The sequence below is a fragment of the Terrapene carolina genome, unplaced genomic scaffold, assembly GCF_002925995.2.
Source record: "Terrapene carolina triunguis isolate 2854851 unplaced genomic scaffold, T_m_triunguis-2.0 Scaffold110, whole genome shotgun sequence".
Classification (NCBI taxonomy): domain Eukaryota; kingdom Metazoa; phylum Chordata; order Testudines; family Emydidae; genus Terrapene; species Terrapene triunguis.
The window spans coordinates 2,841,564-2,866,840 of record NW_020664461.1 but is presented as its reverse complement, the minus strand read 5'-3'; the positions used below and the strand labels follow the sequence as shown (position 1 = coordinate 2,866,840).

Below are 25,277 nucleotides of genomic sequence, written 5' to 3'. Positions count from 1 at the left end.
GCGCCGCGGCCGCCCTGACAGGAGGGAGGCAGCGGCCGGGCTGGTCCCTCCGCTCCGGGCCGAGGAGGCGTCGCCGGCTCGGCTCGGCTCTCCGTGACTCACCCCGGCCATGGCCGGCTGCGCGCCGCGGGGGCCCCCGCTCCGCCGCCGCTGAGGAGCCGCCGCCGCCATGAAGAAGGGCCGCTCCCGGGGGGACAAAGCGGGGCCCCCGCCGCCGCCGCCCCCCAGGAGGGAGCCCGGCCGGGCGGCCGCCGCCGAGAGGAGAGCTGCCCCCGCGGGGGGCGGCAGGAGGGAGCCGCAGGGCGCCGGGGCCCCGGGCGCCGACTGCAGGGAGGAGAAGGTAAAGGGGGCACCGCGCCGGGGGTCCTTCCACCCCGGGCGGGCGGGCGGGGGTCGCGTTGCGGGGCACCGGACAGGTGTGACTGGGCTGCATCGTGTGTGTGTGGGGGGGCCTGTGGCAGAGTGAAGCGGCAGGTGGGGCGGGGGCTATGGGTGTATTATGGGGCGAAGGGAGCAGGGCGCGCCCGGGGTGGTGCATCGTAGGGCAGACGGGACAGGATGGCGAGGGAGGGAGGCTGCATGCACCTGAGTGGCGGGTAGGTAGGTGGTGTGTGAGGCAAGCGTCGCAGCTGTGTGGCGGAGTCTTCTCGGGGAAAGGGACATGATGTGGCATGCCAGGGGGGCAGCCAGTCAGATATGGGGTGCGTTTGGGCTAAGAGAGGGAAGCTGGAATGGGGAGAGTTGTGACCATGGGAGCTTCTGGGCTATAGAGTACATTGCAGGTGGCCGCTGGGGTTGGCATGGCTCTGATGGAGTTTGATGAGTCTGGGAGGTGGAGGTGTGCGTCATGGTCCTGGGCTAAAAGCTGGTTTTAGGGGGCACATGATGCAGTATTATGGGCGTAGCAGAATTTGTTGAAAATGCAGGCCTGTGTGCGTCCTATTCCCATTAAATTCATCCTGACAGGCAAATGGTTTAAGAAACAAGGGAAGATAGGAAATGTACCAGAGAAACTAGTGAATCAAAAATTGAGTCGTGGTCTGCACTGCTTTGAATGTGTAAAGTGGCAAATAAATGCGAAGTATTATTCTGGCTCTTTCACCCGGAGACCACACTACACTGTATGAGTGGAGGGAAAAAAAGAATGTAGCAGAACCCAGCTTTGTGTAACATGCTGACTACTAGTATTAATAATATAATTATAGGTCTCCTTATTGAAGGATCCTATCCTAGATTAATATTAAAGTGTCTATGGTATGTCTATAGAACTGGTTTCTATTGTCCTGGTTCTTTATATAAGTGATTTCTATTGTGCCCAGAAAATTAACCCTCTGTATTATAGTTACCTAAAGTTTGTAAAATTGTTTAAAAATCAGAAAACTCAGGACATGTCAGCATTTCAGCTTTTCAAACCCAGCTTGTTTTTTTCCTCCCTTAAATGTAACTTTTTTCTAATTAAAAATAAAATGACAAATTAGACATTTTGAGATTGCTATGATTACAAGGGCAGGAAGACCAAGAGGTCCTAAAAGCTTTAGTTTAGACATAGTTAAACACAATTTAATAAATAACTATTTATTTTAATTTTCTCTCCCCATTTCTCCCAGAACATGGCAGATGAGATTTCGCATGTTGGAAAGACTGGTCAACCTTTTTAGTGACATTGATTTATTTGTAGAGTAGCAAAAGGTACAGGAAGTATGCAGACTGCTGTGGTGCAGTAATGCATCATTTTACTTGGCCATTTTGAGAGTCATAGTAAAAATAGAGCTTTCTGGGTTCCGTTTCGTGTCAGCTAAGCAAATCCTGTGTCTATGTTTTCTTTGGAGGTGACCGTGTTTCTTCTGTATAGATCGTAGGCATTCTTAAATGATTAAATAACAGTTGTGTCTGGTGAGAGAAGACAAGTTAATGTTTATACAGTACACCTCTACCCCAATATAACGTGACTTGATATAACACAAATTCGGATATAACGCGGTAAAGCAACGCTCTGGGGGGGGGGGCTGCGCGCAAGAGTGGATAAAAGCAAGTTAGATATAACGCGGTTTCACCTATAACGCGGTAAGATTTTTTGGCTCCCGAGGACAGCGTTATATCGGGGTAGAGGTGTACTTGGAACATGAGTACTAATATAGCATTAGGTATTGAGAATCATTTTCTAGTTGATATCTTTCCAACTAGTATTCAGAGTAATTTCACCAATATAGATTGTAAAAATCTACCTGCTGTAGGCCTTTGACTTTATTGGTTGCATGTATCACTGCTTGTCATTTTAAGATTGTTTTGATATGTTGAAACTGAGAAGAGGTTTTTTATGTTTGTGAAATGAGATATTGGAAATATCTTACTAATTTAATGTTCATTTTTGTTTTGAAATATAGAAACAGGAAACTCTATTTAAGCTGCTTTATAGAAAATAAGCTTAGTTAGTTAAACTGTTATAGTAGGGGAGGGCAAACTATGGCCTGCGGGCCGGTTCCAACCCGTCAGGTCTTTCAATCCGGCCCGCGGGATTGCCAGCCCTGTGGCGCAGTGGGGCTAAGGCAGGCTCCCTGCCTGCCCTGGCCCCATGCAGGTCCTGGAAGCGGCCGGCACCACGTCTCTGCAGCCACTGGTGGAGAGGAGTGGGGGGCAGAGGGCTCCGTGCGCTGCCCTCACCTGCAGGCATCGCCTCCCCACAGCTCCCATTGGCCGGGAATGGGGAGCCGCAGCCAATGGGAGTTTCGGGGCTGGTACCCACAGGTGAGGGCAGGGCACGGAGGAGCCACCTACCCCACCCCCAGGAGCCACTGCCGGACATGCTGCCCACTTCCAGGAGTGCCATGGGGCCAGGGCAGGCAGGGAGCCTGCCTTAGCCCTGTTGCGCGCTGCTGCCACCCTGGATCCGCTCGAGGTAAGCGGCGCCGGGCCAGAGCCCGCACCCCAACCCCCTGCCCTTAGCCCCCTAACCCCCTGCCACACCCCTCCTGCCCCTCAACCCCCTGCCCTGAGCCCCCTTCCGCACACCCTCCCACACCCCGCATTCTCTCCCGCACCTCCAACCCCCTGCCTCAGCCCTACATTCATGGCCCTGCATACAATTTCCCCAACCAGATGTGGCCCTCGGGCCAAAAAGTTTGCCCACCCCTGTGTTAGTCTAATGGAGGACTTACATTTTGATAGAGTGATATGAAACAAGAGTGGAGGACCAATCTGTAAACTCCCCGGGTATATTGATGAGAATCTCAGAGCCTACTGACCTGCTGGGAAGAGGGGATTTTCTGGAATTCTTATTACCATGCTGCCCCTGAACTCTGCTTAGGGATAGGGGTGGGGGTATTTGTGTTGGCTTTTGGCCAGAGGATGCCTGATAAAGTTTAAGTTCGCCTTTGCCTGCTTTCGCTGATGCTAATTGCTTTCCAAAGTAGTAAGAGTAACCTCCATACTTTAGTCATTTTCAGAGTTTGGCATGTTATAGGAAAACTAACCAGTGTCTTGTTGCTTGGAAGAGTTAGGAGCTGCACGAGAGCTATCTGTGAACTTAGAAAGACAGAACTGCATTGCTTTACATTTGGTTCTTATTTAGGTTATCTTTGCAACAATAAGGAATGGAAACCTTTTAATGAAATCTTAAATTCTTCATAAGATTGATGGTGTAGGTCCTATCACTCACCGCTAACAAGTAGGTGAATTGATTTTTTGAAGTCCATGTTAATGAATGGACATGGAATGGTGCTGAAAGGTCACTGTTAATGGCCACCTTGGTGGCTGGGTGCTATGTGTGGTTGCTAGTTTGTGTGTAGAAGGGTGGGAAGTTGTAATACTGGCAAGAACTGCCACGTATATTTGTTAAAATAATTTGGAATCAAGTTGTGCACTAGCTAACCCATGTAACTGTGTGATCTTATTATTGTTACCCTGTTACTTCTAATGTCTTAAATTAGATTGTAATATCTTTAGGGCAAAGAATGTTGCTTTATGTACTTGTGGAGCATGTGGCACAGTTGAGCCCCAATACTGATTTTAGGCCATGGGGCACTACTGTAACAAAGATAATAGATAGGCCTCTTTCATGAGCATGTAGGATCCTACCTCGGGGTGGGGAAAATGCACATGAACGTGTATGTCATTTAAGCTTGCAAGGCTCAAACATGTATTTCTAAGTAGAAAAAGGGTTATTTTGATGAAACTTTTTAAGATAAATCCATTTTCTACTCTGTCTATGGCACACTGACAAAGCAGCATACAGAAGATGTTCAAGTAGTTCATTACTTGTTAAAAAAAAAATCTTACATGTAGACCTTCTGACTTCGTAATTCTGTCTGAGTTTTTGAAGAATTAATATTCAAGTACAAATATTTTGACAGCTGAAATTTTAAAACTATACATTCTACAATGTAGTAGATGTTCTTTAAGGAAGGTCAAATTTTGACTCCAATTTTCTTGAGACTTTGCCCTTAACGAACACATTTAATCATGTCAGACTGCTGGTTGGAAAAATAAGAATATATCAGAACGGAGTCAAGTAATTGGGGCCCCATCCTTGCAATCTAGTTCTTGTGGATGGACTCTTGGACCTTTTTGGGATGTCAGAGTTCAGTGGGACTGTGCAGGTAGCAAGTTCCATCCACTTGGATCTGATTGGAGGACCAGGGCCTAGAAGCAAAATAGGGACCTTTTAATGGGCAATTGAGAAGACAGATTTTAAAAATAGTGATGCGTAAAGCAGTATTTGCAATGGCAAGATGTTAATTATGATTTGAGTGCTGTCCTTGATATTACACAAAACAGGAAAATGTCCCTACCCCTTGAAGTTAGTCTGTTAGATACAAATAATGCATTTCAAATACAGTTAGGTATTAAATGCAAGAAAAGTGTGCTAAAAGAACATTAAGGTTGCAAAGTCAAGCACACAAAAATTAGGGAATGCCAGAATTAAGATTGCCTGTGCCTTCTGTACACAGGAGAGGCTCTCTCCCTACTGTCAGTTCAGGTTCCTGGACCAGGACTTGGCACAGCCTGCAGCAGCCCAGAGCTGCTATTGCAGGGAAAGTCCTAGAGCATGCTCAGTGTGGATGGAATCTTTGGGAAATGTAGCTACTAAGAAATTGCTAGTACAGTAACTCCTCACTTAGTCATCCCGGTTAACGTTGTCTCATTGTTACGTTGCTGATCAATTAGGGAACATGCTCATTTAAAGTTGTGTAATGCTCCCTTCTAATGTCGTTTGGCAGCCGCCTGCTTTGTCTACTGCTTGCAGGAAGAGCAGCCCGTTGCAGCTAGCTGGTGGGGGCTTGGAACCAGGTTTGGACCGGCAGCCCCAATATCAGCTCCCCGCTCCCCTAAGTTCCCTGTGCAGCAGCTGCCTGCAGTTCAGCTGCGTCCCTCCCCCCACTGCCATGTGCTGCTCCTGGGAGAGACACATCCACAGTTTGAGAACTGCAAAACTGAGCATCTCTGATGGCATCTTCTAGACTGAGTACTGAGTCGCATTGGGTAGATAGAAAGATTAACTGAAATAATCTATACAGCAGCCCCTGGAAGCCCATAAGATTGAGTCCCTAATCCATGAACTATTGGAACTCCTTTACAAAACTTTTCTTAAACATTACATGAATATATTGTCTCATACTATAGAATTAGAATTTATAATCCCTATTCCATGATGAAATATCTTTGAGCTAAAATGTATCTTAATTAAAACTATTTTTAGATAGGTTTTTTCCTCAAAAAGCATTTTATCAAAAAAATGCGATTTAAATAAAAAAAATGATTTTTTTATTTAAAATGTTTTTTTTAAATCATTGATTTTTATCCACCCTGGCTGAATCTCTCCGGATTATCTGAATTTTTGATGATCTGATCTGGCCCAATTAGATCAGATAAATGGGGTTCCACTATATATCAATAAAATATTGTGTTCAATTGATACCTATATGTATTGTGGCTAGGGAAACTAAAGTTCAGCGTTTCATTGGAGAATTTGGTTTTTTATCATGGGGAAAACTAGGACTCCTGCTCATTAGGATGCTGGAGGCTGATTGCAATCCATAGGATTATTGCCCTCTTTTCTTTGCAGCAGCTTCTGTCCTTGCTGCCAAGTCAGTTAGGGCTTTTCCTCAAATTTTTCATTTCTCTCTCATCAGGAAAGAGTGTGCTAAGTGAAACATCTGAGACAAAGAAGCCTTAATCCAAGCAAGTTTGTTACACACTTGAGTTCTGTTAACAGATTCCTCTTGCCTAGAGTATTTTTTACTCTTGATATTGCTTGAAAGTCCAGTCACAAATAAACATAAATAATGATACATGGAATGGACTACTTCAGATGAAATGAAGTGGAAAGTTTTCTTGGTTCTCATAAGCGATGTCTTCTCCTTAGCTACGGCCCCCATAAATCCCGAAAGATATTAATTTAACAGATGGATTAGGTGCTCCCAACATCTTTAGAAAAACATTAATAAATATATTAACACAATGAATCTAAATTATTTGTAGAATCCAGTGGGAAGAGATTTCAGGAATATTTTAGTCTGAACTTTTGCACGTTTATCAAGGATGAAAACCCTTGTACTGACAGACTGTGTCCTAATGTGACTAGGTAATCCTTCAGACTATCTTCTTTTGGACTCAAGAATTGATTTCCAATTTTTTAGGACAGAGGTCAAAACAGATTGTCCTTCAGTAACTTAAACAGTTAAACAAAGTTGCCATCTCATCATTCAGTTAAATTAGGGACTTTATTTTCTCCTTTTAAACCTGTTCTACTTTAGACATACAGGAAGGGATATCTTATAGAACTTTGAGATTTCCCTTTGTACTAACTTCTGCCAGTGAATTTAACTTTAAAACATTGGCAGAAGATAATAGGAAGTGAAGAGGGGAACAGGACTCATATGTGCTTAAATGTAGATGTGTGTAGGTACCTTGTTGAACTGAGGCCATGATTTTCTTCCTTGGATAGAACTCCTCTATTATAGAAGTTGGGTAAAGCTGCACCTGTTTTGCTGATGAGCAACAGCGAGCCAGTGAACTCATCAGGTCAGACTGATGTCAGGATCTAGAATGCTGACTTTTACTTTAGGTATAGAAAAAATATTATGTGGTGATATTATGACATATATATGCACTTTATTTTTTCCTTTTCCAACTTGCTTTCTTGCATAGCAATGCAAGCACTTGCCATTAGTTTTCTGATGTACACATGACACAGTTCACTGGTGCAAAGATGTTGAGCAGGTCTGTTTTTGCTGATGAAATCAGATTGTGCTGTAGTGCGATTGTGCTGAATTTAGAAATGTTACTGTACATGATGGAGAGATATTTGATTTGGTGTCTGTTAGTGAAAATGGTTGGTCAGTGTAGTGGTATAAGGATTAAAAGGATACCTTAACTGGAAACTTAATTGGTTATAAGCATTGTGTGGGTAGGTGTTCCCCTTAAACATCTTTTGGAGTATTTTGTTTGTGGAGAACATTTATACTGATACAAATATATGTAAATTACAGTATTAATAGGAATAATTAATGGAAATATATTCAGGTCTGTCTCTCCTTCAATTAACAGAATATTGTCTGCATGATGATGACACATTAAAGCCTGTTAATTGACATTTCTATAACTCATTATTGTGCAGGATCTTGGCTTACTTTAGAAATGTTTAAGCTTCATAATGCTTATAGGAACATAGGACACAAGACTGGAAATGGACCTCCTGGGTAAAGTCCAGTCCTCTGCTGTTGCAGGCAACCACATCATATAAATAAATTAATGGAGATATCCTATCTCCTAGAACTGGAAGGGACCTTGAAAGGTCATCAAGTCCAGCCCCCTGCCTTCACTAGCAGGACCAAGTACTGATTTTGCCCCAGATCCCTAAGTGGCCCCCTCAAGGATTGAACTCACAACCCTGGGTTTAGCTCAAACCACTGAGCTATCCCTCCCCCATTCACAAATTTATCAAGTGCCATCTTAAAACTAATCAGGTTGTTTGTATTTTTCAAAAGAAGTAGTGGGAGCAATTTTCTTTCAGTTTACTGTTCACTTCTATAACATACACCTGGTCAAAATAGATCTGTGGTCAGTAAACTCTAATCTTCAAATAGACAGACTTTTAAGCAGGAGCATCATCTAGAGCAGAGGTGGAGAAACTTTTTGGCCTGAGGGCCACGTCGGGGTTTCAAAACTGTATGGAGGGCCTCCCAAACAGCCTGGACCCCGTCCCCTATCCTCCCCCTCCCACTTCCTGCCCTCTGACTGCCCCCCTCAGAATCCCCGACCTATCCAACCTCCCCTGCTCCTTGTCCCCTGACTGCCCCCTCCCAGGACCTCCCACCCTTAACTGCCCACCCCGGGACCCTACCCCTATCCAACCCCCCTGTTCCCCGTCCCCTGACTGCCCCCCCCAAACCTCTGCCCCATTGAACCGCTCCCTGTTCCCTGACTGCCCCTGGGATCCCCTGCCTCTTATCCAACCCCCCCGCTCCCCACCCCCTTACCAGCACTGGCAGCCGTGCCGCCTGGCTGGAGCCAGCCACACCGCCGCACTGCCCAACAGGAGCTCGCACCCCCCCCGGTCCAGAGTGCTGGCGGCACGGCGAGCTGAGGCTGCAGGGGAGGGGGGACAGCAGGGGAGGGGCCGTGGGCTAGCCTCCCTGGCCGGGAGCTCAAGGGCCGGGGGAGGACGGTCCCGCGGGCCGTAGTTTGCCTACCTCTAATCTAGAGTAACAAAGGCAAGTGAAATGCTAAACTCTTTAATTCACAGTTGAACGCTGTCCTGATGGCAGAGTAACGTGTAATAAAGGGAAATGCATTGCTGTTTATGAAAATTTATTGATGAATTATCTCATTTTGACAATTACAAAGGGAACATCAGTAGTTTTCAGAACATCTTGACTATCCTTTTTCTTATATATTGGGTATTAATAAAGTGTTTTACCTTGAAATCTAAGCACAAGTGACCAGATTTCTCAATTTTTCTACTATTGCCACCTTTTTATTTTAAAACTGAGAGAATTTGCTATACAGGTGAAAGTTGCGAGATGGGCCAAAGTTACCAGATGCCATACAGCATGGACATCCTTTTGACTGTGTGTCTCAACCTTGCTGTGGAGGGACTGCAGTAAAGGAAAGTCATCTCTTTGTCGATTCCATCCTTTACCTCTTTGCTGAGAGTGCCAGCAAAGGTGCTAATTGTGCAGATGACTTTTGTGATGTGAACTGGAGTGAGACTCCAACTTATTTTATATAAGCCACTGAAAAGCCATCACAAGGAAATTTTTGATCACAGAAGTGGGCTTTTTAATATTTATTTAAACAAACACTTCAGTTTGTCTCTGAAATAAAATCTACCAAATTGGAATACTCATTAATAAATTGTGAGACAAAAATTGGGTATCTGTTAGCATGTTTTATTGTCTCAGATGGATTTTATTCAGAGCTGTACAAAGTCAGAGTGGCAAGTGTATACACTGTACCTGAAAGTCAGCCACATTGTGCTGCCTGTCAGATATATGTAGGTTTCTCTTGGCTCCCACCCCTGGATTTGTGTGTGGTGGCCTGCCCCTTGATTTTTTGCAGAATCGTGGAGATAGTGTATCAGGCGTTTCTTCTGAGGCCTTCTGACTTGGGATTGTTTTTACTGACCTTAAGAAATCGGACAGTTGGGAATTTCATTTCTGTAGTCAGGCAAAGGGGAAGTAATAAACTGTTTATCCCTGAAATGTCTGAAGTGTCCTTTCTTTGGGATGGAACTGAAGTATGCAGATTCCTCAGTGATTTGAAATTTTGTGCCAGACTATGGGAATTTTGTCCTTGTGCAGTATAAGTGCTGCTAAGGGTGTTGAGTAACTGCTCTTTGGTAGTTAGGTTTATTTGTCATTTACTGACAATTCTGATGTTTTGGTGACTTCTGCCAAGGAAAGCTTGTCAGATTTCCAGAGGCTGCCAGCTGCCATGTTTCTAGTTTGTCCTTTCATTTTAGTTGCAGTGGTGTTTAACAGTTCACTTGCAACTTTATCATTATCATCTGGTTATAAATACAAAGGAAGAACTTACTAAATTACTGGTAGCTCTTCTGGTAAACTTCAGGGCAAGTCTACACTACAAAATTAAGTCAACCTTAGTTAGGTCAACGTACAGCTGCTGCAGTAATTAAATCGCTTTTGCATGTCCACACTACGCTACTTGTGTCGGCAGTGTGCATCCTCACTAGCAGCGCTTACATTGATTCAGAGCGCAGTGCACTGTGGATGGCTCTCCCACTGTGCAGTTTGCCACCATCTAGCATACTGTTTTGAGAAGGGTTTGCAATGTCTCATGGTGGCAAACGAGTCGTGCAGGGGTTACTGGGAACATAGTTTTAATGTCCCATGATGCAGTTTTCGCCATCTCATAATTTTATCTGCATCCCATAATGTTTTGCGCCTCTTTTCAAAAGCCCTGCAAACCTGCATGTCTGCCATCTGTGTGAGAAACATGGATCCTGCACAACTCTGCACTACTGTGATGAGCATTGCGAGCACAGCGTGCCTGATCCTGAAGTCTTTGCAAGACTACCAGAGGAGCTGCGGGAAACATGACAATTCCTTGGAGGCTTTGGAGGCCTTGGAGCTTGCTGTGGGACATAGAAAGAAACAACTCCAGGTTGTTGCTGGCATTCACCAAGCAGCTACAGATGATGGAGCACTGGTTCTGGGCCTGAGAAACAAGCACTGACTGATGGGATTGCATCGTTATACAGGTATGGGATAATGAGCAGGGGCTGCAGAACTTTCAAATGTACAAGTCCATATTGCTGGAATGTGTGCAGAGTTTGCCCCAGCCCTCCAGTGCAGTGACACCAAAATGAGAGCTGCACTGACAGTGGAAAAGTAAGTGGTGACCGCTGTGTGGAAGCTGGCAACACCAAATTGCTACCAATCAGTTGGGATTCAGTTTGGAGTTGAGAAATCCACTATGGGGGTTACTATGCTGCAAATGTGCAGGGCCATTAATTGTGTCTTGCTGTGAAGGACTGTGACTGTGGGAAATGTATAGGACATAGTGCATGCTTTGCAGTGACGAGGTTCCCAAACTGCAGTGGGGTGATAGATGGCATGCATATCCCTATTTTGGCACCAGACCACCTCGTCACAGAATATATCAACAAAAAGGGCTACTTCTCTATGAGATTGCAAGCGCTGGTGGATCACCAAGGTCGTTTTACCGACATCAACTTGGGATGGTCAGGGAAGGTGCATGATGCACACATCTTTAAGAATACAAGTCTGTTCAGAAAGCTGCAAGAAGTGACTTTCTTTCCAGACCAGAGGATTACCATTGGGGATGTTGAAATACCAATAGTGATCTTAGGAGACCCAGCCTACCTGTTACTCCTGTAGTTCATGAAACGATACACTGGCCACCTAGACAGCAGCAAGGAACACTTCAACTACATGCTCAGCTGGTGCAGAATAACAGTTGAATGTGCCTTTGGCCGTTTGAAAGGCCACTGGTGCTGTCTTCTCACAAGATTAGACCTCAGTGGGGGAAAACCTTCTAATGGTTATAGCTGTCTGCTGTGTGCTTCATAATATTTGTGAAGCAAAGGGAGAAAAGACCATTTGAAAGACCATTTTAATAGTGAGCCACAGTAATATGTGTAGCTGTAGTGTGTGCTGCCTGGCATTGTGGAGAGACCCTCAAGGCCACATTTCCATCTACAAAAGATACAATGCACAGAGGAACTATTGTGAGTGTATTCACAAGATAAATGGAAACTTGATATACTGAGCTCACACCCCTTGATCCACACAAGTTACAAACACTACATTCTCACTTCTTCTTGGGATTCATCGAGCACGGCAGCAGTCCCAGCCATGGTCAATATGGCCCAGGGAAGGGGGGTGAGTTGGGATAATAAAGGGGGTAGCATATGTGGATAGGGCAATTGAACTGAATACTGGCATCGTTTTCCACAGGTGGTGGTGATTTTAGCTGATATCTCACTCTTGAGGGTAATGGAGGCTGAAAAGGAACAGCTCCTGCACATGTCCAGCCGCAGACTGGGTCTGTATGCTGCTAGCCTGTGTGCTGCAATGGTGCTCGCTAAAGTAATTGCTGAATGGCATGTGAAGGTGTCTTACCGCAGTGGAAGAAATAAGGCAGCCCTCCCCAGAAACCTTCAGTAGAGGATTGCAGACCACTTCCAGGAAAGAGGAAGAGGAAAGTTTCCTCAAGATTGCTATGGAGGATTCATGGGACATCTCTGTACACACAAACTGTTCTGCAGGGCCCTCTATGCCTAAGTATACAGGGGAGTGAGAAGCAGATAGCAACTCTGTCTCTATTTGTTATTTCACTACTTCTTCTAGCACGATTAAAAAAGTAAATGAACAGATGTGTCCCTGCAATATCAAAGCAAACTGCAAACTTACCGGAGGTTCCTTCCCTGGCATCATGCTCGCCCGTGCTGGAGTGTAGGGACTGGCTCGGCTGCTCTGGAGTCAAAAACAATTCCTGGCTCACTGTGCCACTGAATCCCCCGGTTGCCCGTCCCCCATAGTTGTCATCCTCCTCTTCCTTATCCAACACCACCTCCTCACTGTTCACTCTGGGGGCCTGTGACTCTGACTCCTCCCAAGTATCCATGGGGCTTTTGGGGGTAGTGGTGGGGTCTCTGCCAAGGATGGCATGCAGATCTTTGTAAAAGTGGCATGTCTGCTGCTCCACACTAGAGCAACTGGTACACCTGCTGCTGCTCCTTGGCTTTCAGGCTTTCACGTGGCACTGTTGCGGATCCCTCTTTTAGCCCTTCTCCCCCATGCCCCGAGCAATCTGCTCATAGATATTGATGTTTCTACAGCTGGATTGGCTCTGTGCCTGCACAACCTCTTCTCTCCATAGACCCAGGAGATCCATCACCTCCTGTGTAATCCAGGCAGGAGTGCATCTGCAGCCTGTAGTCAGCATGGTCAGCTGGGCAGTTGCTAGGTGAGCTCTCCATGCCGAGCAAACAAGAAATGGAATTTCAAAAATTTGTGGGGATTTAGAGGGGGAAGGGTGTATACACCACTGTATCTGGCTGCCGGGCAGCAGAGTTCAAAATGGTGACCACCATGGTCAGGGTGGGGCATTGTGGGATACTTCCTGGAGGCCACTGAAGTCGACGTAAGTAACGCAGTGTCTACACTGATACTGTGTTGACCTAACTACTTCGACCTAAGCGCTATGCCTCTCGTGTAGGCGGAGTTAAGTAGGCGTAGCGGGCGATTTAAATCGGCGTGAGCAACATTTTACTGTAGACACTTAGAGTTAGGTCGACATAAGTTGCCTTATGTTGACATAACTTTGTAGTGTAGACCAGGTGTCAGAGAATTTGCTAGTCTTTAACTAAACTCAGGAAGACTTCATAAGTGTGGTTTTAAAATTCTTGCCATGTACACCTGTACCCCGATATAACGCTGTCCTCGGGAGCCAAAAAATCTTACCGCGTTATAGGTGAAACTGTGTTATATCGAACTTGCTTTGATCCGCGGAGTGCGCAGCCCCCCCCGACCCCTGCTTTATTTAAATTCGTGTTATATCGGGTCGCGTTACATCGGGGTAGAGGTGTATTGACAGTCTTGTCTGGCTTGGGATGGGAAGTGTGTGGTTTCCAAATGCTTATGTAGACGACAAACTTGCTGTCAAATAATTGGAATTCTGAGTTGGAAAGTGCATGCTCTTTTTCTGCTGAAAAAGAGGAATTTACTTACTCACTTCCACCAAACCAGATAAAAGTGAATTCTACTCTCTTTCCATCAGGCTGATAAACAAATCACAGCCTAGATCTTCACAGGCCACTTTTTCCTAAAAGTTTTCATCCTACCAATGTTCCCAGGTTCTTCTCTGTCTATTTTATTGGTAAGAGCATATTTGAACTGTCCACTATTCCTTTTATCCAATGCCTAGCACTATGGACCGAAAGACTCCTGTGTATGCTCAGCCTGTGGAGCTTCCTTTGGCTACTTTTACTGTCAACCCGAACTGAGCTAAGATTAATTTAGCTACTGTTTTATAGTACCAAGATGTGCTGGACAACAATTGAGTATTGTTAAATTGGGTACACACCGTGTTATGATTTTACAGTCCATGCTGCACAGGGGAATCTTATTTTATAAAATTAAATTGAATTTTATTTTATAAAATTAATTAGTATATATCCTAATGGTCTATAGCCTGTGAGTAAATTATTGAAAGTCAAGATAGAAAAGCCTTATTAGCACATCTGCTTCCCACACACCTAAGTTTGGTTCATCAATCACCTTTTTTCTTTTTTTGTAGGCAGCATCATTTGAGACAAGCATTGGAACAGCAGCTGGGCATGGATTTCTCTCCTTTTGCCCCTTTAGTCTTGGAGATATTTTTATGGACTAAATTCCAAAATGGACCAGCAGAAATTACTGTTTTGAGACTATACCACAATGCTCCAAACTTAACAATACTTAGGAAGTTTCTTTGAGAAGCTCAATTTTTAAAGAAGATTGAACTCTGCATCACTCCTAAGTCAATTATTATTTTATTCAAACCAAATATAGCTACACATTTTTATGCATTGTATTATCCACCTGCCTCGGATCTATAACTCCCTAGGTTATTTTGGACTGGGATTTAAATCTCGGCTCAGTCAGGACATTGTGTTCCAACTTTCAGTTGTTGGAACATGACCCTGGGTTTGCTCTTTATAATGTCTACTTGATGTATAATTAAATATGGAAACTTTTATAGCTCCTATAGCTTGGTATGTAACTAAAATTGTTGTTTTCCTATGTAAATTGGATTACTTAAATTGTCATTGGTTGTTTTATACCTCAGTTGAGAGGAGTATGTAAGGAAGTTTATATTATAAAAGAAATTTCATTATCAATGATACTCTTAAGTGGCTTGACTCCATTTAGACATTTATTAGAATTGATATTGGTATAAATTAAGACCTGCATGTTACTCTCTTACTCATCCCTGTCGGATGTAATAGGGGAATTTACTGTTTGTAACTTGAACAAAAATACTTGACAAATTAAAAATACTGTTGCAATTTTAAATGTTTACCAACTCATTTTAAAAACATTAAACATTTTAAAAAACATTACACTTTAGTAAACCTACCATATAGAAGATACAGTATCAGTCTCTTCACTTCTCATTTCAAATTATATAATTTCCTTTCACCTCTATGTAAACTATCAAGTTTTTTTTAAAACAGCCATGTTATTTTATGATCAGTTTTCTGTGCTTGCCTAACCCCTTAGTGATGCCACATTCTTGTCTTTGTTATAGCATAACCGTCATGGAAGGTATTTTGATGTAATGAACATCTAAGTTATGGGCATCACTGAATGAATCTGGCAAGATGAGAAGGCTGGTTTAAAAATAAATTTGTAAACGGAAGTTTTAGCTTTTGCACATTGTCTTATTTGTTGCAGTGTATTTATACAAAAATGTATGTGCTTGGAGTTTTGGATGGTTGTGTTTTAGTAAGTCTAAATACACAGATCTTGAAAATCTGCAGCAACTGGAGCGGAAGTACAAAAGAAGTATATGGCAGATAAATGCGGATTTAATAATCTGTATGATCATAAATATAACTGCTTTCAACTTTACCCAGCAAATGACATCAGGGTTCACCACATACATGTCACATCTGTGATGTGGTTTTTAGTGGAACTTCAAAGAAAATATTTTTGCAGAGGACTTGCTTTGTAAAATTTATATACATGGCTTCCAGTGAAGGTGTTTTGTATAATGTATCTTTTAAACTTTTCATATTTTTAGCAGACAGGGTAATATATAAAATGGAAGACTGCATAACTGCCGTTTGTATTTTTAACTGGTCAAGAATGAATGGTCCAGCCATCTCAAACTGGACTGAACTCCCACTTAGAATATTAATGGAGTGAAGGGCTGAGGATTGTAGGGTGGAAGTGGGGCAGGAGAAGAGTGTGTACAAAGGAAAAAATTAATTATGTCAACTGATCGGTTGTGTTGATTCAATCTAATTTTTTCTCATCAAGCCTTGTTTTTTTCACACCATCAGTAAGCAGTTAATGGATTTTGAGTTTTAAAATATATACAGGATTTAATATAATAGCTACCTCCCATAGTTTTCGCTAAAAGTGTGTATATAATATTGGCTTGAGAAGAGGGTCTGTGATTGGAAGATTAAATTTGTACTTATATAAGGTTCTCTGGGATACTTTTCTCCTGGTTCCTAGCACTTACATAAGTAGCATACAAAAATTACTTATCTACTTTTTATTTCTTTTTTCCCCTTTGATTAAGAGATATTGAGACTGATAGTTAGCTGGTATAAATCAGCATGGCTCCATTGGATTTACCATGATTTACAGCAGCTTCTGATCCATATATTTAAACATTTTAAAAAGAAGTTCATTTCCAGTTCTGTGGATGGTGGTCCCATTAGGGATGAAATCACTGTTTTGAGTTGTAATCTGTTTCTCTTCAAATTGACGTGCTTCTTAAAGAGCATAGTAGTCTGTTAAACATTCATAAAGTATCCAAACTTCTTCTGTTCAGCAGACACTTCAGCATATTCCCATAATCCTACCGAACACCAGGCAGTAAAAGAAATGGGAGTCGGTTCCTTGGATGTTCTTGACACCCATTTCCTCTCTTTCCCAATGTGTGCTCTTTACTGGACTGACTTCTCCAAAGTCTGTGGTTGGCTGATGGGGTCTGTTTAAAAGGGCTTGAATATTTTTTGCCTCACTGCACAGAGGGTTTTTTTCACCCCCATTATTTTGAGAGACTATAGTAGATTTTGCCATCCTCTGTATATAGTTAACACATCCCAATCTGGGGCAAATTAAGCTTTCTGGCTGTCTTATATTTGATTCCTCGTATTACAGAATTCTGAATTAAAATTTTGCTATTCCGGCTTTGATTAATTGAAGAACTTTTTAGATGCCTAATATCACTTCTGTGATTCTTGAATGACAGCTGCACAAAATTACTTACAATCTTCTGAAAGATTGTTCTATTGTTTACAAATCAACCCTGTCTCTCATAGGAGTTTGACTGACAGAATGTGTACATAGATCTCAGGGATATTTTAAATTGGGTAGAATGCAGGTTAGTATTGTAAAAGTTAATGCAACATTCGGGGACAATGTGCTATTATGAGATTTTTATAATCATATACTCAAATTCTTGATTGAAATAAGCACAGACAAATCGAAATTATTTTTTAAAATGTCTGCAAATCTACCATGCATGAATAGGGGTCTTTTTCTATAGAATTTTTCAGTAGCTGCATAATCTTTAGAGCAAGTTTCAATGCTTATGCATTAATGAAAAGTACACCTGAAAAATGTTCTGAACCTGTCTTGGTTAAGCCATAATAGGAAGCAATCTAGATTTCCCTGTTGGGACGGAAAACCCAATTTCCCAAACGGAGGGCTTATTATGTAAGATCTAAAAAGGCTAAATATGTAGTCACGAGGAGAATTTAAGTTAAGAACGAGTTAAGAACAAATAATAGACATATCACACACACCTATTCAGTAAAAATGTCTCTTCAGATACATTTTTTAGACTCCCTACTGGTTATGGATGGCCCTTAGTTGGACTTTTTTTTTTATTTAGATGTACTCAGATGCAATATTACACCTTGCCAGAACTTTTGGGGAGCAAAAATTTGTATTATCAAGAAGACCTTGGAGGAGACCTTATGGGATAATGGGAGCAGTCCCTGATATATATTTATAATTCTCTTACTTAAGACAGTTCTCTGTTGCCTCATCTTTAATTTTTATCATTAATGCCTAATCATTAATTTTGCCTCATCTCTACAGTTTCCAGATATCTTCTTCCTTTTTCCACTCCATGTGGATGTATCCTTGTTTTCTTGCAGTTCTGGGGGAAAATATGCAGGATGATAGGATATATATTGTTACTGGAATTGTTTCTGGGTACTCACATGGGGAAAAAAAAATTTCCAAATCTAGAAAAAAAATATTATTAATGCTAGTCTTATTTAAAGAATTTCAAACTACTGGATTACTGACAACATTACTAAAATGCAACCCTGGCTTTGTCTTATTACAATTACCCCCCTCCTCCCCCTCCCCAAAACAAACAACAACCCAAAAACCTGTGAAGCAGTTTACTTCAAGAGAAGATTACTTGACAAGAATTTATTTAAAGGCAAATGATACCTATGTGGCCCTTTTTCGCAGAAAAATAAGCTGTTTTCTTGTGTATGGTCTTCTATATACTTTCCTGATCTAGAATGAGAAAAATAGTAAATGTATTTATTGTGCATTTATCAGTGATCTAAATTAAATAACCAGATAACTGACTGTTTAGGTCAGTGATACTCTGATCTCAGTGGTTCAGGAGCCAAATTAGCAATCATTATTACTCAAAAGAGCCACAATAGTGTGAATTCATTGTTTCATTTACTAGTACTACATATTCATATTTAAATAGTATGATGGGAAATATTGTGTGTGTGTGTGTGTGTGTGTGTGTGTGTGTGTAATTTCTCTCAGCAAAATGACTGACCAAGTATTATTATTTTATCAACTACAATTGGTTAATAACATAACATAGTAAACGCATCCCGATTGGTTAATAACTTTGATTAATAATTAATCACAGTGTTTTAATATCATGTGCTTCAAAGAGCCGCAGGAGACACATTAAAAAGCCATTTGCGGCTTGTGAGCCTCAGTCTGAGTAGCACTGGTTCCAGATAAAGGGTAGGTATTTTGTGTGACTATATTAAATAGAATTTCATAGTGTGAAAATGTTGTTATAGATAACTTTACAGCTCCCAAGTAGCAGGAAAATGCTTAGGAAATGAATTCACAATACTAGCAGAGGAAGTGGTGAGAGAGTGAGAAGAGGGTAGAGCGGATGTAACTATGAAAACTTACTTTAAGAAAATTTTGAAGAATCTTGTTTCTGTAAAATCCACAGTCTTGCATCTGCTGTGAGACAAATTTGTAGGGTTTTACAGTAGACTCACTAAACTATACACCTCATTGACTCCTGCTACTTCTCATTGGTGATTTAATATCAGGGATTGCAGTGGAATTTCATGTGACTAAAATAACAAGGAGTCTGGTGGCACCTTAAAGACTGATTTATTTAGGCATAAGCTTTCGTGGGTAAAAACCTTACTTCTTCAGATGCATAGAGGCATATGTGAATAAAATGTTATTTTAAAAGTATACTTATAGTATATGATGCAGTATTATCTTAAATAATAAAACGGAACTTAATTTCTTAAATAAACAAAACACATGTATGCAGTGGTGATGTAGCCATGTTGGTCCCAGGATATTAGAGAGACAGTGTGGGTGAGGTAATAACTTTCATTGGTGAGAGAGACAAGCTTTCAAACTACAGAGCTCTTCTTTAGGTCTGGGAAAGGTACTCACTGTCACAGCTAAATACAAGATTGAACAGATATTTTAGCATAAGTAGTTAGCACATATTCTAAGGAACCATTCAAGGTGAAGAGGCCCCTTAACACCCTTGTGGTCATAGGACGAAAGGGGGGTTAGTGGGTTACAGATTGTTGTAATGAGCCTTAAATCCAGTGTCTTTATTTGACCACGATATTTAGTGTCTAGCAAAGTTATGAATTTAAGCTCCTAGGCTCGTCTTTTGAAAGTGTTGTGCAAGTTTCCTTTGAGGATGAGGACAGATAGGTCAGATATAGAGTGGTCGCTTTGTGACGCGTTCACCCACAAGTGATGTGTTTTTTGTATTTTATCATTTTCCTGTGTGAATTCATTTGAGAGGATACTGATTGTCTGGCTTCACCTACGTAGTTGTTGGGGCATGTAGTTCTCTAAAACATATGTAGTTCATTAACCTTGCTTTTTGGTGTTTTGCCCATTTGCTGATTTGAAAAATTTAGGTAACTCAGAATGGGTTTCCTAGGTGTAAATATTATCACGGTTCTGAGTTGCATTAGGGTCCAAGTCTGAATGGTGGTATGTGCTCTCTTGGAAGGACCTGGGCTCCTTAAACTCCTACTGGTTTCAATAGAAATTAAAGGAACTGACCCCCTCATAGGGAGCATCTAGTTGGCATTTCATAAAAATCTATGCTCTAAAAGTAACTTTTAGATGACCATTGACTTCAACTTTTGCCTAGAACTTCCTGATTGGTTCAAAAACTTGTTTGATTTAGAGCTTAATGCTTTCTGATATTTTCTAAACCAAACTTGTTTTTTAATGTGTGGTATGTTTAGAAGTATTAATTTAATTTACGTTCCTATTATGCTAGTAATTCTCTAAACCATATATAAAAGTTGTACCAGAAATACTCTTTTCTAGCTGAGACTATAAATTTATTCTACCGCACTGGGTAAAACCTTTGTGATGTTTACCCAACTTTTTACAAAATAAAAGTAGAAAACATTTTGATTACATAACTGTTGTGAAGACAGTAAGCATGTGCAGCTGGATAAATGAGATGGATCCCAAAGTAAAATCAAGCTGGCCATTTCAGCTACCTAGAGTTGAGCAGAAATATAGTTGTATGTTCGATGTTGCATGAACTTAAAATTTAATAAATATATTCATAAAATTAGAAGAATTTAAATAGTTCAATCCTGAAATGCCTGGTCAACCTTAAATGCTTGCTTATCAATAACAGAACTAACTGCTTGTACAAGCTGGGACAATTCAGAGCAACTGCACCTGTATTTCCCCTTAGTGGTTCAGCGAGGGCACCCATTCTCAGGCTTCTGACTCCCCTAGCTATCATCTCTCTTGGGTGGAAACATGAGTCTTACTTCTCCCAACTGAGGTATCTCTGGACTGAATGGTTCTCTGCCTTCATCGTGTTGTTCCCAGCAAAAAACATGGTACCTAAGTAGGCTTCTCTTGTCTTCTCTTCAGAGACTAATAAGAGCATCATTTCCAATAGTTATAAGTTACCACATACCACTACCTGTGCAAGCCTGTTTTATTCTTACGGGAACCCCCCCTGCCCCAGCCCTGAGGCCCGCCCCAGCTCTGAGGCCCCTGCACCCCAAACTCCTCATCCCTGGCCCCACCCCGCAGCCCTCACCCCTGCATCCCAACCCTCTGCCTGAGCCCCTCCAACGCCCCGAGCCCCTCCAACGCCCCAAACCCCTAATCCCCAGCTCTGTCGGGTCATGGGCATGCACAATTTTCTTCAGCTGGGTCGCCAGAAAAGAAATTTGAAAACCACTGCCCTAGAGAATCCAGTTGGAACTAATAAATGTTAAACTGTGTAGGGAGTGATAATTGGAGGAATCACATTAGCATACTTGAAGTCTCACACAGTCTCATAATAAGAAATAAACAATTGCAATTTTAATACAATGGACCCCGAAGGCACTGAACTTTATTCAGTAATATTCATGTTAATTCCACGGGATATTAAATCTGTCACATAAGCTAAAAAAGGTTATGTACTGTATAGTTTGAATCTTCATTCTCTTTTGCTTCAATACAGTCCTATTAAAGCCCTGTAAAACGTGCCATTGGTACATAGAGCAAATCTGTAACTGAAATGGGTTGAGAATTTCTTAGATGTAAGAGGTGGAAAAAGTATAATAGTTCCATCCAGAGAGTTAACAGTTTTTATTAACTATCTAAAATATTTGATACAAGCTAGCAAATTGTCTTGTACACTTTCATGAACTGCTTCTTACACTTTCCTGGTTAATATTAATAAACATACTGTGTCAGATTGGATCCCAGTATTGGTATTTACTAGAGCTACTACAGATAATAGTTCTTATTACAAACCTGGGCTCTTGGTTTCTCCATATGAAACCTAACTTGCTCATGTCTTATGGTTTTTCTTCACACAAAAATCTTGAAGCTTTTAGTACTCAGACTTATGGCCTGATCTTGTGAAGGATAGAACCCTGCTGTGAGTACAGGGGGATTTGAGGGTGCTCATACCTTAGAGGATTGAACTCTAAACACCAGAATATAGATTGAATAGGTTTAATTTAAAGCCATTAAAGAAGTCTATTGATTATAATCTGCAAATCATGGTAAAATTATTGTCTGTGTGGGAGGATTTGTGGCCACATTTTTATTTTTGAAAAACTGTCCCCCTGGAAAATGGGATTAAATCAGCACTGTTGACTTGTGGTAGATGAATTGTTAAATGCAGCTTAGACTGAGTTTCAAGCAAGATTCAGTCTATACTGCATGGATTTAAGAGATCCCATGAAATTTTTCATAGTAGTAGGTATCTGCACTGGCGTCCTTGGCCAAATTTCCGCCGTTCTACTGTGGTGCAGTGTGTGCTGTACATGTATTAGTTGGTTGCTCCACTACATATCAGAGGTGTCTGTGTATTCGGTGATGTATGGTTATATAAAAAGAACAGGAGTACTTGTGGCACCTTAGAGACTAACAAATGTATTTGAGCATAAGCTTTCGTGGGCTACAGCCCACTTCATCGGATGCATAGAATGGAACATATAGTGAGGAGATACATACACATACAGAGAACATGAAAAGGTGGGAGTTGCCCAACCAACTCTAAGAGGCTAATTAATTAAGATGAACTGTTGTCAGCAGGAGAAAAGAACTTTTGTAGTGATCATCAAGATAGCCCATTTAAGACAGTTTGACAAGAAGCTGTGAGGATACTTAACATGGGGAAATAGATTCAATGTGTGTAATGGCTCAGCTCATCTTAATTAATTAGCCTCTTAGAGTTGGTTGGGCAACTCCCACCTTTTCATGTTCTCTGTATGTATATATATCTCCTCACTATATGTTCCATTCTATGCATCTGATGAAGTGGGCTGTAGCCCACGAAAGCTTATGCTCAAATAAATTTGTTAGTCTCTAAGGTGCCATAAGTACTCCTGTTCTTTTTGCGGATACAGACTAACACGGCTGCTACTCTGAAACCTATGGTTATATAGTAGTTGTAAAAACACTTGGTGTTCTTTGGGTTGTAAGATGCTGAATAAAATGCAAGCTGTGATTTGTTACAGATCTAAAACAGATTTATATGTAGTAGTGACTATATTGCAATTACATTAGCTGCTGTTTTGCTTCTGCCTGCCTCAAACCTGATTGAATGTTTGCTATATGCTGTGAAGTGTGTATGTGTGTGTGAGAGAGAGATAAGTATACATCTATTATTTGTTTGTATGGTAATGCCCAAGATCTTCAAGAAGGGATGATCGCTGTACTGAGGTGCTTACTGGGTAAGGATCTTGTTTTCTGTGTGGAATTAGTACGGCAGTAGCCTGTGAATAGTGTGTGAATAATTTTATTTCCCATAGAGTGTTGTAATATCTAGTTTAAATTCTCTTGGCATGTTACCCCTAAACAGAATGGATGGAATAAATATTAACGTAGTTACATAGAAGTAAGAAAAGTCTGAGATCCTGCACTTGAAGAAAATGGATTGCATGGAAATGTCCACTTGATCCTAAATTTTATTATTCTTTTTTTCCTCCCCACATAAGCAGAGTTCCAGGGGAAGATGAGAAACCCACTAAGAGTCCTTGCCCATAAGCTTTGGGAGAAATTTTCTTTCAGACCCAGTATTATTTTGTTTGTGTTTGTGGTAATGTACAAGAACCCCTGACAGGACTGGGGTCTTATTGTGCTAGGCTCTGTACAAATGTGTACAATGCTGTGGATGTGTTCACAATTCAAGGCAATTTGGTCATAATTGAAATATCAAGAATAGGCAAGCCTAAGCCCCACTTATGCCCTGTAATATCCAATATGGATTTGTCAAGAACAGTTCATGCCAAACAAACCTGATTTCCTTCTTTGACAGGGTTACTGATATAGTGGATGGGGGGAAGCAGTAGATGTGATCACTTGAGAGTCCAGAGGGGAGCAGCAAAAATAGTAAAAGGTTTAGAAAACATGACCTATGAGGAAAGGTTAAAAAAAAAGTGGGTATGTGTAGTCTTGAGAAGAAATGACTGAGCGGGAACCTATTAAGTCTTCAAATACGTAAAGGGCTGTTAAAGAGAGGATGTTGATCAGTTGTTCTTTGAATTATTGTCCATATGGGTGCTCGATGTGAGGATGCCGTGCACTCTTGATTGGAGTATTTTCTGCTAGTAGAGCAGCATGTGCCTTCGCCATATACCTCCTCATTCTCCAATTGGAGGGCATATAGGGAGGAGTGGACCTGTACCACTCCAGATCCTTTTCAAACACCTATGGCACAAGGTGGAGTTTTGTGGCATCTACTCTCTAGCTGACAGCTCTTTCTTTTGGCCCTTTTACACTTATTTTCATTTTATAATTAGTTTTTAGTTATTTTTTGTTAATTTACCTTTCTGACACAGTTTGTGCTTTGAAGGGAGGCTTCACCCTATCTTTGAGGCCCCCTTTCTCTCTCTCTGGCCTTCTCAACTTGTGGCTTTCCTGGAGGGGTATGCCCAAGATCCCAGGACTGAAGTACTGCCATAGCTGGCACAGGTAGTTTCCCCTCCAGCTATGGGCACTCCCACTGCCTCTGTTGCCTTGGGGATGCTCACTTCTCATCCAAGTTCAGTCTGGCTTAAAAAGCAGTTCCCAAAAACTGACCTGGGCGGGGGGGTCAGACTTGTCCCCTCCTCTCCCCCCCATACGTTGGAATCAGCCATGCAAAGTACTCCAGAGATTTCATTGGCTCTGGCTCAGACCACTAGAAGCCAGGGGATGACTTTGGTTTTGTAGAAGGTGACAAAACCTAAGAGATGCCACTGCTATAAAACAGTCTAAAAGGAGAGAGAAGTCTCCGCTTAGATCTGGGAGTAGGGAGACCTCATGCCTTGCTGCGGTCACTGCTGAGGCTCCCACTGGACATGGTACTGAGGTGCCAGCACCAGCAGAAAACACGTATGAGAAGCCTGATGCTAAGCAGCCCCAAGATTGGACTCTTCTGGATGGAAGGACTCCTTAAAGGCTAAGGACTCTGAAGAAGCTATCTTGCCCAGCATTGTCCACCAGCACCCATGTCTCTCCAGAATGATGGGGTACTCTGGTACTGCTTCTGGTACCACTGGACACATTCATCTAGAGGAACACTCCCTGGATTCACCACTGCCTTCCAGGTTCCTCTCTCACGAGTGCCTTCACGTTATGAAGAAACCAGTCCCCTCTGGTATGTGGTACCAGGGGGACTTTCGTACCGGCACTGGACTCTGAGGCAGACATGGCACATTCCCTGGCACTGCTGCAGACACACGTGACAATCCGCCCACCAGTACAGTCACAACTGCCGGATCCGCCTTGACCTCTGATACCAATGTGAGCCCCAGTACAGACTACTTCAGCTCCACCACTAGA

The 25,277-nt window shown here is 42.0% G+C and overlaps 1 protein-coding gene across 1 annotated transcript in view; it reads left to right on the top strand.

Annotated features, from left to right (window-relative positions):
• Positions 1-25,277, top strand: part of MAST2 (microtubule associated serine/threonine kinase 2) — a 326,453-nt gene continuing 301,176 nt past the window's right edge. Inside the window, exon 1 of the mRNA XM_026651972.1 lies at positions 1-340. Within this exon, the coding sequence (XP_026507757.1) occupies positions 170-340 (171 nt within the window). The 5' untranslated portion in view covers positions 1-169. The remainder of the gene's footprint in view (positions 341-25,277) is intronic.